The 16,340-nt window shown below is 41.7% G+C and overlaps 1 protein-coding gene across 8 annotated transcripts in view; it reads right to left on the bottom strand.

Moving 5' to 3' along the window:
- The window catches only part of NEURL1B (neuralized E3 ubiquitin protein ligase 1B), a 180,863-nt gene that overhangs the window by 23,514 nt on the left and 141,009 nt on the right, over window positions 1–16,340 (bottom strand). For 3 of the 8 annotated variants that reach the window (XR_014508764.1, XR_014508765.1, XM_083430844.1), the window contains exon 2: window positions 62–100. The exons of the other annotated variants lie outside the window; for them this stretch is intronic. Coding sequence is in view for 1 of the 3 variants with exons in the window: in XM_083430844.1 (XP_083286970.1) it covers window positions 62–100 (39 nt within the window). In the remaining 2 variants the exon portion in view is untranslated. The remainder of the gene's footprint in view (window positions 1–61; window positions 101–16,340) is intronic. 8 annotated transcript variants of the gene reach the window in all.

Raw genomic sequence — 16,340 nt, 5'->3', positions numbered from 1 at the left:
GCTGTTTCAGGCATAATGCTATACCACAGTTTACTGCTACATGAAAAAACAAAAGCAAGACCTTGTATATTTCTCCTTTCCTCCTGCTCCTCTGGTGCAGCTGCAATGAGATTTCATAGTTTCTGTTTTAAATTTAAATAGAATAATTTCTGTTTTTAACCATGAATTATAATTAATTTAAACCTTAAACCAGCCTCTCCCAACCTGGGGCCCTCTAGATGTTTTAGACTACAAGTTCCATCAGTCTGTGACATAATTCTTGATAAGGGACAGTAACAATTCCTCCCCGCCCATTGCCCATATCAGAGAAAAAGAATGTGGGTGAGATGCAGCTCTAAGACATGGGTCACCAACGTTCATGAGCACCAGGGGGTTCCTTTCTGCACCAGACTTATCAAAATAATGAATTCAGGGGCTCGGTCGCCAGCTCTGCCTTGTACTCAGTTACCTGGGCAAGTTACTTGTCCTTCATTATTAACCATGATCTCATAGCAGCCATTTTGTGGTGGTGCCTACAAGAGGTTTTGTGCTGCTTTCCCCCACAAATTATCAGGTGTGTGCACGAATTCAAAAAAGTTGTCACCCCCTGCTCTACAAAGCTTTTGGAGTCTATCAAACAAAATTGACACTGCAGTAGAGAATAGCTCTAACTTCTGATGAACAGAATATTAGAAACACAAAGCACAGAGGCTGGTTCATCTGCCACTCACTTAAGCAAGTAATATTTTTCTATAAATAATTTGAATAAAAAACTGCTTGTCCTTCAGCATTTGTTGGTTCCTATTGTTTCCCCACTTCTCTTCCCAGCTCTCTCACTTCCACTGCACAAGCTACCCCAATCTAACAAGTAAAGTGTAGCTAGCAATAGTGATTATGACATTCCACTTTTATGCGACTATCGACTGATATTTGGTTTTAGATTACGTACTTTCACTGGCCACCAAAGCTAGTCAGTCACAAAATAATATTGTAATGGTACATTATAACTATCAGCGATACAGTTAACAGGAGAGTTTATAGTATACAGCTTTCTAGCCTGTGCTTCATTTTCCCTCAGCAATATGTACTACGATTCAAGTTCTCTTGGGAGGTAGCTCTTTAATTTAACTGAAGGTTTTGCTTCTCTCATCTGCAAGTTAAACAGCATTTAAACCAGAACCGCTGACAAGTATTTCCTGTACAGCTATAAGAAGGTCTTTTGCAATGAGTCAGGCCAATTTCCATCTCAGTCTCCTATGGCTTGCAGTAGCTCGCCAGAGAATCTTAAAATGGCTTTGGGAACAACATAGGATGGATGGAAGAAGGGGCAGTGCACCCTCAACCGCCATTTTGTGTAACATCCAAACAATTTGGGAGCATCACATACCATTGGTTATGTTTAGGTTCTGGGTTGGTTTTTTTTAATGAATCTTTTTAAGGTCAGGTGTTTTGCTTTGTTTTTGAAAAAGACAGCATCAAGTGGCCTTCAGTTTGGGTCAAGAGGCCTCCATCTTTAATACCATGTTTTTAGAATCTGGTAGGTGAGAGTTAAAAGATGGACGGAGAAGGCGTACTGTCTAAGTCACGTTTAGTCTGCTACAATTCCCTCTTCCCCCCAAAATAGTATAAAAGCTACTGCCTGATAGATAGATGGAAGCCTTGGAAACTGTTCAGATTGCTGCAATTGATCATAGTCATTTGACACCCAAGTTCCTTTCCCCTTATATTTACTTCAACAGTAAAGCTTTTTGAAATATCGCCCATGTGCAAGGAATCAGAAGTATGAAAATAAAGGCGGTAGCACTGGGTCACACCTTCAAGCCATCGCCAAAGAAAAATGTGCTGTCACCAAGCCAGGCAATTAATCTCACTACATTTAAATCTGCCTGTCAGTTTCTAGACTATACTCATTAATATGCTCTGCAAACAAGTTGCAGCACTGTGGACCACTAGAATCAACCAATGGAGGCTGGTGTGACCCACAGTGAATAAATTTGAAACACACAATTTTCCTGACCACCCCCAATTTTAATCTGATTTTATTCCAAGGTGGGGTTTTAAAGGCTTGGACACTATACTATCCCTTTGACATTTAGCCTGCAAGCCTATGAAGGTTTATTTGGGAGTGAGCCCCACTGAGCGTGGTGGGACTTCTGAGTAAGCACACACAGGAGTGGGTTGCTAGTTTTCCATATGAGAAGTGTTCCAAAACAACAGACGCCCAGTTCATTAGCCACTGTTATGTTGTGCCTTTCCCAAGAGCCTGCCATAGTCTGAACTCAAAAGATCAAGGAAAAAATAGTATTCCAAAAACTGTCAATCTTCTAAAAACTGGCTCTAGTATCAGTTTTCAGAATTCCATAACAGAAGTATGTCCAAAGATATTATATTAAGTGCTAAATATGAAAGTTGTATTAGCATCTAAAAATTATGTGTCAACGTATTGCACAACACATAATAAAAGACAGACCTCAGCTCAAATTGCTGATACTACAATCCTGTTGCCTTACATAAACCTATTTTATCAATTTTTCCTTTCTTGCAGAATGACTAAAACTATAGGATTCCTCCCCAGTTCTCTCTTACCAGCTAGCATCATACCCAAGTTCTGCATTACATTTCTATTATAAAAGCTAACTAAAATTATACAGAAATATAATTCCATCTAGCCTCCATTTCCCAGAATATTAAATATATTTTTCAGAAGGCCATAGTAACACTACAACATTATAAGGTAGATGAGCAGATAGACTTCTGCTTTTGCATGTGCAAATACCAAAACAACAGTATAGTGTAATAATTAGCAGTAACGTTTTATGTCACTAAGCTTGCAGGAGCATCTACGGAATATCTGGTTTTAAATTAGATGCAATTATCTTTTCTCCCCTGCCCCCACACTGAACTCATAAAAAATATTGGGTAACAACATGTTTCACTCTGTCCCATCACCCAGATGTATTGGGGTCATGGAAAGGGTGTGCTAACTTGAACACTATTCACATGCTGGTTGTTTTCTACATAAGCAGGAACAAGGTGAGGAGTGGAATCGTTGTCTGTGGGAGGCAGGAAATCCATCCCATCCCCTATAGGCACAAAGGGTCACCGTGTTACACCAGAAGACTAATTGCTAAATAATTACAAAAAAAAAAAAGAGGAAAATGAAAGGCTTTAAAACAAAGCAACTGCAGCTCAGCATGGGTGGCAGTTTTGTCTGACATTCAAAATGGCCATTGAACACCATGTAGAATAACTGAAAGAGATGGGTTTAAATTCTACTGCGGTTATGGATTCTCCATGTCACTGTTTCTCACCCTTAGTCTCCAACCAGTTAAATGGGTTAATATTTACCATTTATACAAAGTGCTTCGCGTACTGCGATTAACAATGACAATGTTGTGTAAATGCAACAAATTCCTGCAGGGAATTTATTAGCTTCCTGCTTGCCGTCTTCCTAATACTAACAGACCACTCCAAGCACTCTAACAAGGGTACATTTCTCAAAGTATACTGGGAAGAAGCTGCCATGGCCATAAGGCTTTCAGGGGTTTTTGAGTTAACGTGCCTCCTTTTTGAAGACCTGGCTCCCATAACACGTGCTGAATTTTGGCTGAGGAAACCAGCGTTGACTGTAGGAGCTCCTGAAGTTTGCTCACGGCCACTTTTGCTTCTCCCCAGTCTGTTTTTCTTTCTGATGAACTGTGCTGAACTAAGTCATGATTTTGCTTAGCATGTCATCTGAACTGGAACTCATGCTTAAGGTCATGATTCGCAAGAAGAGAGCTTGATCGCAAGCTCGGGCCTCATAGGCAACACAGTAAGCGAAACCTTTGTTTAACACAGCACAGTTGTTGTTTTTTTAAAAAAGAGGAGTAAAAGAAGCTGCACATTCCTTTCCAGGAGCCCACAGTGTTGTGAAAGCCAGGTCAATAGGTCAGTTCCTCCTTGGTGGGCAATAGCTACTTCATGAAAATTCTGCAAGGACAAAGTCAAAGACCACAAAGTAAATGAGATGTTAAGGCTGCAAATCCTATGGACTTTTACCTCTGAACATAGCGAGAATTACTTCAGAGTAAGAATGCATGGAGTTCAGGCCTAAGGCATTTTGCTGCTTGAGGTCAAGGGCAAGATGAAACTCCTTCCCCCTTCTACATACGGAAGACAACCGGACTGACAGCTGAATCACCCTAGTAAAGGGATAGCAACCTCCACAACACTTGGGTTGGGGGCTAATTTGTGGTAGGATGGGCTGTGCCAGGAGAATGGCCCCAACATCCGCTGCCCAAGGCCTCACTTTGCCAGTCCTGATAGGATTGTACTACGAAATAGTGTTTATTAACCACCATTGTGCTACAGAAAAATTGGGGTGGGGAATGAGAAATCACAGGGATGTTTCAATTCACGTAAGCAAGATGGCAACCCAGTTAGCAGCAGACTTAACAAGGGACATGCATTCAGGGCTTCTGGTCTTTTCCGAGACAGCCACAAATCTCAGAGCGAGCAAGAAACTGTGGCTTCTAGAAAGCAGCTGCTTTCAACATCCCTGCCCCCAGTATGCTGCTGGATTGCAATCTGGTGCTTCACTTTTTATTTACACGCAGTTTAAACAAGGCTCTGGCATAAAGGAGAAAAATGCTTTGGAAGGAATGCATTGAGTGAGAAAGGTAAATAATGAGTGGCCTGCTCTTCAATTATTTTCTTTTTAACAGCTATCAGGACTGTATATAATTCAACTGCAGTTCTCAAAGATGAAATCCATGAAATCGAGAGCAGAAGAGAAGGGGGGGAGAGAGTAGAACAGTGACTGTTTATAGTTAATTTAGCAAGGGGGCGGGGAGATACATAGCTTTCCTACTTGTTATGTTAGTTTATTTCTGTGCCACCTTTTGTCCCATAAGGCTCTCACAAGAACATACAAAGGCAATCCCAAAATTCAAACAATAAAATACAGCAAAAGATTAATATCTCAACAACATATCATATTTGTCATATCTATAGTTCAGAAGAGGATTCTTTCCCTAGAAAACGTCCATGGGTCATAGGATTTCAGGCAGAGATAAAATGGAGTTTAAATGCAATTCAATACACAATTCAGCTGGGCCTCTCTGCAAAAGCTAAGAAGAAGAAATAAGTATTGTTATTTAGGCCAAATCACTATGTCCATTTATGGCACCCACGTGAAGAATTAAGAAATAGTACCATATGGTTACACATGCTGCAAGAAACAGCAAAAGAGGATGCATTGAGAACAAGAACATAAAGTCTTGTTGCACCTTGAAGGCTAACAAATTGTATTGTGCCATAAGCTTTCATGGACTAGAGCCCACTTCACCAGATGCTTCGGATGAAAGCTTATGCCATAATAAGCTTTGTTAGTACCACAAGAATTTTGCTGCAACAGACTTGTAACACAGCTCTCCTTGCCCTGTCAAATGGACCAAAAGTGCTCCTTCTCCAGGCTGTCTTGCATCTCACCATATGGCAAATTATAATGTGCATACATTATTCAAGAATGGAATAGTGGTGTCTTTGTAGCCATACAAACCAGAACCACTGAAATGCAATTTGGAAAGCTGGATCTAGGACAAGGATTAAATGTGTGCAGCCGCAGCTCTGCCAAGTATATGGAGAAAAACACACAAAAACTACAGCTCCTCCTCCCCAACAACAAAGTCTTGTGACACTTCAAAGGCAAATAAATACAAGTGGGCTCTAGTTCACAAAAGCTTATAAGTCAAATTCACCCATAATTTCTCTTACTATACTGAGACTCTTTGAGATTTGTTGCAACAGAGTGATACAGCTTCTCCTGTTGAACTTATTGCTCTTGAATTTGCTAGTAGCATACATGGGAATAGTTCAAAATGTGGAATAAACTTAAGCAATTCTTCTTAATTCTTAAGCCCTGCACAAAAGGGATTTCCCTTCTCTCCTCCCCTGCACCCCCCAAAATTAGCTGGGGGTGGGTCAGGATAGCCCCCTGCAGAACAACACACAGGAGGGGGGGGGGTCATTCCATTCAGCAAGCTGAAATATTTGTGTTGTTGGAATGTTTGGCATAATGCAAAGTGGAATTCCTCCCACTATAAATAGACTTGCTGGGTGCAATAGTTCTTTTGCAGCAAAATCCTATATGTATTTGTTTGGATGTAAGTCCCACTGTGTTAAATGGAGCTTTCTTTCACGTAAGGGTGCAAAAGGATTGCAGTTTTAGAATCCTTTATCTTGCATCTAAATAAGCTCAGCTTTTCAGTCTTCAGGGCATGATGCAAAAGTAACTCCTTTTCAGACCTCTATTTGTACAAAATGGAAAAAGATTTCTGGAGGATAAAGCTATCAGTGGCTACTGATCATGATCACTACACCACAGTATGCGTGCTAAGAGAAAGGCACGTTTGGCAAACCCTCACCATGATCAACTCCCACCCAGAAACCTATGTCCACACTGTGGAAGGACATGTGGATCCAGAATTGGCCTCCACAGTCACTTACAGACTCACTGTTAAGACCATGTTCATGGAAGACAATCTTACTCTGCTACAAGTGGTCACCAAAGAAGAAGAGAAGAAGCTGAATACCAGCAGCTGGGGGGCAAACAGCAGGACAGGGCTACTGTGCTCAAGTCCCATTTTGGGCTTCCCAGAGGCATCTGACTGGCTACTGTGGGAACAGAATGCCAAATTAGTTAGGCCTCAAATCCAGCAGGGGGTTTTTTGTGTTCTTATAGGAGACGGTGGGGGGAAATACTTCACTTTAATCGAACTCAAAATTAACTAACGTTATTCCAGAGTGCAGGGACAGACAGCCGTCCTTTTGACGTAAAAACAATCATCCTTTGTCACCAGAAAAAGCAAGCAAACAAAAAAATACAAAAGCTGCTGAAGTTTCAAGCACAAGTTGCGCCTTTGCTAAAGAAAGCAATTCGCTGAAATGGCTCTCTTACAAAACTCCTATTAGGAATGCCTACTTTGCCAAAGGGAAAAAAGGTGGCTCGTCTTACACTAGAACCCTGGCCTCATTAAAGCTTAATTGAAAGGAGCAGCAGGGGGAAGAGGGCAGGCTAGAGTTCTGTGGGTGGATGCAAGCGGTGCCTATTCCAACTCCCCCCCCCCCCCCCGAAGGACGTTTAGAGGTTGTGGAAATACACCCCCATTGTGTCACAAATGTCACCTGGAGAAGCCCCATTGAAAGGGCAAGGATCAGACTTAACTTATCTCATTCAGATTCAGCTTTCGGTGGTCAGTGGGCAAGAAATGTGAACACAGCTCTACACCCCATCTTTGGCTCTGCTAGTTACCACTGATCCGCTTCTGTGTCACAATGTCTTGCTTCTTAAAAACAAAAACAAAAAACCCTTGTCTATCATTTCAGTATCCCCAACGGAACGGTAAAATCTTTGACATATTTCTGCTACATATGAAATATTATAGAGGTTGAAGATTCATATGCTCTAAACCTGAAGCCCGTGGTTAAAATCTCAGTTCAACTATGAAGTTCTCGTGTGAAATTAGCATGCTGCCATATTTCCTCTTTACTGATTAATAATCTTTCTGGGAAACATTATATGACTTCCACTCAAATGTTATTTTTAATGACAAATGAAGTTTAAAAATCTAAGCAATTTAAATGATGCTCAATGAGTTCTAATTTTCATTTCTTGGCTGGGTGCAAACATTTTCCTGTCATGTTCCTATTAAATATTGCCAATACCTACTGATTTATAGCCTGGATTGGATCCTGAGAAGCACAGCCAGAAGGAGGTTGGCATAAGATGGGGAGTTTCCATCAATTCCTCCCACTGAAAAGCCTCTTTTGAAGATTTAAGGGTCCTCCTGAATGGAGTGGTCCGTGGCATGTGAGGTGGTAATGGAAAGGGGGAGACAATTAAAAATCAGGTGGAGGAACCTTCTATGAGCAGTTTTGCAGGGTCCTGCAGAAGATAGGAGGGATGGTTAAGTCATCTTCTGCCAACCCTCTTCCATCAGAGCAACTCAGGATGTAAACCTCTGTTTCTTAGTCCCAATGAGTTAACAGGACTTATTTCCAAGTGAACATGACCAAACTGCTGACGCCACAATGGGAGAAAAAGCCAACAGATGTAAAGACCTTTGGGTCAATTTGGCCCAACCTCATATAGTGTCATTTAGGTATGGCAACCCCATTACTTTTGCTTGCGTCAGACTGTGGCATCCTGGAAGTCTGATTAACTTTAGAGGGGATTGTTCATGTTTCTACAGCTGGTCTGCATAGCTAAGTAGAACCATGCCATGTTTTGTTCTAGCTCCACATTCATGAACAGGCAAGTGCAAGGCTAACAGTCAAAAGACAGAGCACCACACATGGGGTGGTTGTTTTAGATTTTAGTCAGCTTTAGTACACTTAATACAATAAGACTGCTTCTGCAACATATTCATGCATTAATGAGTCTAAAGATAAGTGCCCAAAGGAAAGGCGTTTCTCGAGAAAACTGCCAATTTTGAGATGAAGGTTATTAGGCAATAACACACAGCTGTTGAACCTCTGGGACGTGAGAGTTCAGCTGTTCCTCTTAGAATTAATAAAACAAACCATGAACTACTGACAAACATTTATACTGTTCAGACAAAATGCATCAGGGCCTCTAAAGGAAAATGAAGTGCCTCTGCTGATCTCAGTAAGGGAAGAGTCACAGCGCAACAGAACCAGAGGTAACCATTTAGAGGAGCTTGGGAATGTGATTGTTTGTGTCTAACTTTTAGGTACAGAAACCCCGATCTCTGCTTCTACTGCTGCAAACCTCCGAGACCTGTACGTATTATGCAGATTGCTATATATTTTCTTCTCTTAGAAAATATACTCTGCTAGCCAAGCTGTACACCTTGAACACTAAAAGGTTTGTTTAATTCCTTCCCTGGGAGTGGAATTTTCCAATGTATTACCTACCGAGTATGGTATTGCTATGCTGCTACCAGGACACAGTGGTGGATATTTATTTTAATTGTCCCACTCATTTTAAAATGCCAGTGTAGACTATGGGGAAAGGTCATGGCTCAGTGGTAGAGCAGAAGGTCTCAGGTTCAATCTTCCTGTCTCAAGGGAGAGAGACAGTCAGTGCAGAGAGGGGGTGTAACGTAAGAGTCCTAGCAGTTTACCTTAAAGGGCTGGATAAAATGTCATGAATGATCAATAGGAGATGTTGTTCCTTCTTGAGGTCAGTAACCCTGGTTCTGGTTTCTCAGTGTGATGCTGACAAACCAAGGCATTGATTTTAAAGCTTGTTCTGTATAGCACTTACAAATCACCCTATCTTCAACCAGCAGTGGAGGCCATTGCCATCATCTTCAACAAGGCTTTTATTTACACACCTAATGTATTTATGCCTTTGACATCAGTGGGATCAAGCTGTTTAAATGCACCCACACAGGCTTTTCAGCATTGCTTATGTCACATCCTGTGCATTCAGAGCACTTTCCCTGGCAATCCCACTGATGTTACTAAGCCTCTTTCCGAGAACTGGCCTTGAGGACTGTGCCTGTATTTTAACAGCCCAGCAAGTTTTAGAGGCATGCTTCATCAGATTCATTCATTTATAAGATTTCTTACCACCATAGGTTCCCAGGGCGGGTAGCTGCATGGGAGGGAGAGCTGGGGCAAATAATGAGGGCTGGGTAAGGAAGTCAGAAACTCAAATCTTTGCTTGCTCTTCTATGAAGCTCACTGGGTGTGTGGCTTTGGCAAAATTACTCTCACGCCCAAGGTTGTTTTCAAACTAGAGTGCTTCTTTGACTTAGCTGGAAGAAAGGCAGGACACAAATACAACAAATACAAGTTAATCCTGTCAGAAGTCTCCCTGTCATTGAAAAGACAAAGGGCCAAGCTAGAGACACATAAAAACTTACCCATACAGAGAGCACGGGAAGATTGAATCAGGTGTTCAAGATTGCCGGTTCCCATTGTGCACCTGTAATGTTTGGAACCGCTAATCCCATGAGTCTCCCCAATGTGTGGAGAGCTCTCACGCCAACACTGTCTATTCCTAGGGGCTGCTGGTGTGGTAAAACACTCCACACAATTAAGGAAAGTCACATAATGAGTTGCTCCAGTCACAAAGAGGCTATCTCTGGTACCCTCAAACATGCAGTAGGCATAATGTCTACAGTAGTCCTCAAGAAACTGGAGGAGATGGAACTATTGTATGAAAATTTTCTTCTCCACCAGCCTGTTTTTCCTCTCAGCACTGCACCAGTTCTTCTAAACGATGTACAAATTTATTTTTCCTCTGCAGCCAACAGAGTGCATCTGTTCATAAACAGCATACTATGTAGTCTAAATTAGCACAGCCAATATATAAACTGCTTTTATTTGCTTAATTTCAGTTCTTTTTAATCATCTATTCATCTTGCAACTCAAAACACCACATCAAACTATTAAAACATAAGCAGAGTGATTTGCCATTTAATATAAATAAAAGTTAGCTATATGGGGAACTTTATGGAGAAACAAGACTTCTACATTACTAATAGTTTTAGAGATTAAATTACTTACTGTAAGCTGGTCTATGTACAGAAAATTATTCAAATTTAGAGCAAAATGCTTCACATTTAGGAAACAAACCAAAGCTAATTTTTTTGCCACATTCAACCCACGTGCTAACTTGCTTCTCAGAAGCCTATTAGGCAGATGAGCAGAGTCTAATGAGTCCTGACAGTCATGCAGAAAATGGCATCTCTCTACCTTTGAAAAACACACATACACAAACTGTATGACAAGACTTTTTGGTAAGCACCACACACACAAAAACAAAACACCCCAAATGCTCAGTAACTGCAGAAATAAAGTTTAAAGAGCAGACAATAAAAATGAACCACACACGACAGTACAACAGTACAAGAAGATCAGGAATGAAGGGGGTTTCAGTCTTTAATATATCAAGAATTAAGCTTGGGGAACAATTCGAGAAAAAGTGTCTGAGATGCAGATCACTAGCAACTGAGAGTTTGAAAGAACATTAAGTTAAGTTGCTGATTTGTATTAAGAAAATAATATATATGCAGAAACTTGAAAGGCTTCCACAAACCATTTCTAACCACACACAGAAGCAGGAAGTAAAGGTTTGAAAAGGTTTTTGGGGGGTTTTTCAACCCACCTCTCTTAAGTATGTAAAAAAAGGAAGGATGTAAACGTGGCTATATTTGTGTCTCCAAATGTTTACCACACTAAGGAAATCTTTCTGCTGTAAAAGAAACTACAGTATCCCTGTGTCACACCAAGAGCCATTTCCACTCTTTCTTTAAAAGTTTCACTTCTGGTTTACTTTGTCTGTCTTTAGTTTCTATAGAGGATTCTGGTTGCAAGTTCCCAGTGACAAAGAACAGTTTTCATACCAGGGATCATTAGGAAAGGAACTGAAAACAAAACCACTCTTCATACAAATCTATGGTGTAATCCCACTTGGTTTATTGTGATTTTAGTTTATTCTGGTTGCTGCACCTCAAAGAAGACATTGCGGAACTGGAAAACGACAACCAAAGTTATGAGGGGGCTGGAAAAACTTTCCTATGAGGAAATGTTGTAATATTTGAGGGGGATTAGTTTAGAACAGCAATGGGGAACCTCCAACCCACAGCCTTAATTCCAGGGTCCTAATTCCCTACGCCCATCTTCCCTGTATGCAACGTCAGGTAGGATGTGTGCAGGCAAGAGAAAATATGTAACCTGACATCACAATGACATCGGGTGGGTGGCTACTTCAATTTTAGAAAAAGAATAGAGGTTACAATCCTAAAGCCGTTTACCTGAGGGTAAGCCTCAATGAAAACCAGTGCTGGATTACCAAAAAGGCAGAGTAGGCACCGGCCCCACGCCTTTCTAGAGGCGCTGCAACAACGGATCAAAATAGTATTGATTTGATCTTGAAAGGAAATTACAATCAAACTTTCTTAGTTCAATGTTATCCAACTAGAGCACACGCATGAGAAACCTCCAGATACAAACCTTTCTGTGTGTGTCGCGAGTTCCCGCCAACTCCAGATCCTAGTAGAATATTCGCAAGTAGCCAAGTAGAAGCTTTGAGATAATTTGCGAGCCCCCCCCCCCCCCCAAGATTTGAACTGCCTAGGGTCGGTCCTCCACAGGGTTTAATCCAGCACTCATGAAAACAACAGGACTTACTTCCGAACAAACATTTGCAGGATTGCACTGTTAAGAACTGCTGCTCTGTCCTCAAGCCAAGCAGAATGAGAGCATCAGCCACCTTATCCTCTCATCTAATACCTATCTTTATGACTGGCTACACCACACCATCATTAGCTGAAGGTGGAGGAGTTCAGAGTTCACAAAACCATCACCTGCCCATCAGGAAATAACATCTCTGTCATCGCTTAAAAGGGAGTGAAAACTTTCGTTTGGAAAATTATGGCCTGAGTTATCTGTACACAAAAACCTAATCAAAGTGTCCTTGAAGGATCAAAAGCTCCGATAAGCATTTACAAGGACAGATGATACATCGAGCAGAAGATAAGTGGGAGATCCTGGCAGGCTCTGCAAGAGGCACAGGAAAACATAAGGAACAGAATATACTTCAGAGGCTAAGAAATGTTCTAGTAACATACTTCACTTACGTCATCCCCCAAATGCTGCTAATATCCTCAGCAAAAAATTCTCTTATTAAGGAATGCACAGCTTACAGTCAAATGTATACAGGGCTTAAAATACCAGAGCTAAGGAACAATTGGTCCCACTGGCTCCACACCACTGGGAGGACTTAGTTGTGTGCCTACAGCAGGGAGGGAGTGTAAGGATAGAATGTTCCCCAGTGTATTGACCACTACTACTGAATGCAGGTCTCAAAGGCTCCTTTGCCTTCCATAAAACTGATCTGTCTTCTCTTTCACCTTTTCTGCAGCATTTGTGTGCTCTTCTCAGTGGAAGAATGGGTATTTTTCATAAAAAAACAACAACTGCTGCACTCTGCAGGAGAGTCCTCCTGCAGATACCATCCTATCAGTAGTTGTATTCTGTTGGATAGGAGAACTGGGCTTGCGGTGGCACCTGCCCCTTAGAACTCCTTCCCATTACACATCAGACAGGTGCTGTTGCTATTGTGCCTCTGGGGTTTTCAACAAGCCTTTTACATGGAGATATTTCTCCCAGGTTAAATCTGTAGTGGGTTTGAAAATGGTTTTACATATTAAATTGTTTTATGCACGGAATGGTTTTTTATCGTTTTTACATATGAGTTTGTTTTTTGCATATGGAATTGTTTTAAATTGTTTCATTCCTGATGTTCTTGCTGGGAAATCACTTTTAGATATTTTACAGGCATCAAATAAATAGACAAAAGTGAGCTAGAGGGATTAATGGCCTCTGACTCAATATAGGGGACGCTTCATAGGCTAAATTCACCTTTCTTAGAAAATATACACTTTCCCCACACTCAGCTGCCCCAAATATAAGACAGTATACAAGCAATAGCTTTGGTGCCTGTTGCTTTGCACTGTATAAACATGCACCTAAGCAAGCATGTGAAATAGGAATCTCAAACAAGAGGCATACAAAAATCCTGTGACTACCTCCTAGCTCCAGTTCCAGAAGGCATAGGCTGATCCCATAATTCATGAGGCAGTGATGGGGGCGGGGAGGAGGAGAGATTGTGCAAGGAAGCCAACGGAGAGCATAGTAATTTGGTACATGCTTTATTCAAAGGACAAAATCTTTAAAAGTGAGCTCTTGATTAGCTTTTTTCTTCTTCAAATGCAGAGATGCTTATACTATTTCTTATTGAGCCAGAACACCCAGAATCTACATCTATGCACAGGTATGCTGAGGAAATTACATTTTTCTAGAGGTTTTGCACATTAGTTGAAACCTCCCCTCATTACCACCACTACAAGTCTTGTCACATTGTGCAATAACACAAAATACCAGAAGTGCAACGCAGTGTGAGGACAATTATCCTCAATTATGATAGTTCTACACAGAGAGAGATCTTCTCAGAAGTTCATGAAAATTAATATGCACTTACTTGTTTACTTAAAAACTGCCTACTTTGCAGCTGTCATTCTTTGTTTGCATGCCCAACTGAACAAAGACTTTGCATATAAAATACATAAATCACTCTCAGAACCCTTAAAAAGTTACTTCCAAAGTTGGATCAGAAGGATGAATCAGTGTAAGGGAAGGGAAGATAATATGAAAAAGTGCCCGGGGTATAGATGTCCACATGTGTTGAATCAAGACATTTCCAAGTCAAGAGGCAGAAGACCCAATGAGTCACAACTCAAAAGGGGGGTTACCTTAGTTAAACAGTTAGGGCCTACTGAACTAATGAGGCCTTCTCTTGAACAGAGGTAAACACCACGACAAGAGGCCAAACATTGACCAAGCAACTGCACATCTTCCCCCCGTTCAGATGACAAGGGGAAACAGAGCTGGGTGTCATCTGCATAACGGTGAAACTTCACTCCAAACCCCTTAACAAATGTTCTCAACAGTTCCTTAGAGAAGAAAGTTAGACTAGAAATCTAATAACTAAAGAATAAGAGTTTAATCAGCATGGGGGGGGGGGGCAGGCAGCACAACTGCCATGGGGCTAAGCTAAAGTCGCCCATTACTACTTTCTGGTACCAGTCCTGCAGGTAGAAATGGAACAACTATAACTGTGTGCTCCCTACTCCCATCCACTGAGATGGTTCAGGAGGATGTTATAATTGATGGTATCAAAAGCTGCCAAGAACTCAAGGAGAATTAAGCAAGCTCAAACTCTCTTTGTCCTCCCTGATACAGGCCACCAAAGTCATTTCAATGCCAAAATCTGGCCTGGAGCCAGACTGAAATGGATCTAGATAATCGGCTTCCTCCAAAGACTCCTGACGCTGCACAGACACCACTCTCTTGATAATAACCATTCCCCAAAAGGAAATGTTTGCAACTGGCAGTAGTTGTCACTTGCTTCTGGATCCAGGGAAGGTGTCTTGAAAAGGGGTCACACCACCACTTCCTTTAAAGGCAAATTACAGTTGTCTCTCACAAAAATGGCATTTACAGCTCTTGAGCCTAACCCAGGCAACCCCCAACCCCAACCCTTATATGACAGGAAGGTCAGGATTGCATGTGGTAGGCCAAAAAAATTCAAACACCTTGTCCACAGTTATCTAGCTTTAGCTACTGAAATTGATCCCAAACAACCAGACTTGACATCTCCAGCTGATCCACAATATCTGTGGCATTAAGCTCCAGCAGAACGTGAGGGACTTTTCAAGGTGCCTTGCAAATTAGTCACAGCAGGCTTTTGTGCATTCTAGGCTACTCCCCTTAGGGGAAGATCCCACATTCCCACAAGCCCACAAAGCTGTGCTAGAAAGCTACTCAAGTAAGAGTTAAGAAAACTTTCTTCACTGCCCCACAGGTGGCATGATTATGTGTTCAGCTGTTTTCACTGTAATACTTGTGCCACCTGTACTCCAGCAGTCACTTGGCTTACTCCATCACTCAGAGCTTTCCTGAGGACCACAGAGCCATCCAGGATCCACAATGCTGGAGAGAGCACTCGTGAACAACTGTGCCACTGGCCCTTTTCATCTCACTATTCCACAGTGACACCAGGGCTTTGATAGGGGTGCCAGCCATGCCAACTGCCCAATTTCCCAAAGTGTTCAATAATCTTCCTAATTAAAACAAAACAAAAACCTTCCACGAGAGGATGGTCCTAACTGGTCCTCCACCCCTGCAGGGAGCAATGAGCACCAAGCACCACAAACATTAAACCTCACCAGGAAATGATCAGTCCATGATAACAAGGTAATTAAACACCACCAAACCATCAACCAGCCACCTGCTAGAAAAGACCAGCTTAATCGTATGTCCTTCTTCATGGATTATTTGGCCAGTGATATGTCAACAACCCCATGATTGCAATAGCAGCCAAAAAGTCCCAAGCCAGCTCAGCCAATGGGAATGCGATTCTCTCAGAGTAGATGCTGAAAACCGTTCAATACAACTGCCCTAGTTTTTCCCAAAACCGCCTCAGCCATTCAAACTGCTGGACAGTAGGTTAAAGGTTATTCCATCTCCCAGCAAACACACACACACACACACACACACACACACACACACACATTCTAGCCTTATACCCACTCACAATTTAGCTCCTGCTTTCCTCTCACACCAAAGCCAAACAATAAAGGAGTCCTCATGAGCAACTCCCCAGTTGCTAGTTCATCAGTGGGGCTATAGGGTAGAAGGGTTTACAGGTAAGGTTGAGGAGCAGGGGCAGTCTCAGGAATGGTCCTCAAGAAGCTTAGTAAGGCTTTATACAGAAATTTATTGGCTGTGATGTGATATGTGGTATTGGCAAAGACAACAAGTGAGAATACGGTTGCGGTCTG

Source organism: Podarcis tiliguerta (genome assembly GCF_965153285.1).
Source record: "Podarcis tiliguerta genome assembly, chromosome: 2".
Lineage (NCBI taxonomy): Eukaryota > Metazoa > Chordata > Lepidosauria > Squamata > Lacertidae > Podarcis > Podarcis tiliguerta.
Note: the sequence above shows the minus strand (reverse complement) of the source record. Positions and strands in the feature narration are given on the sequence as shown.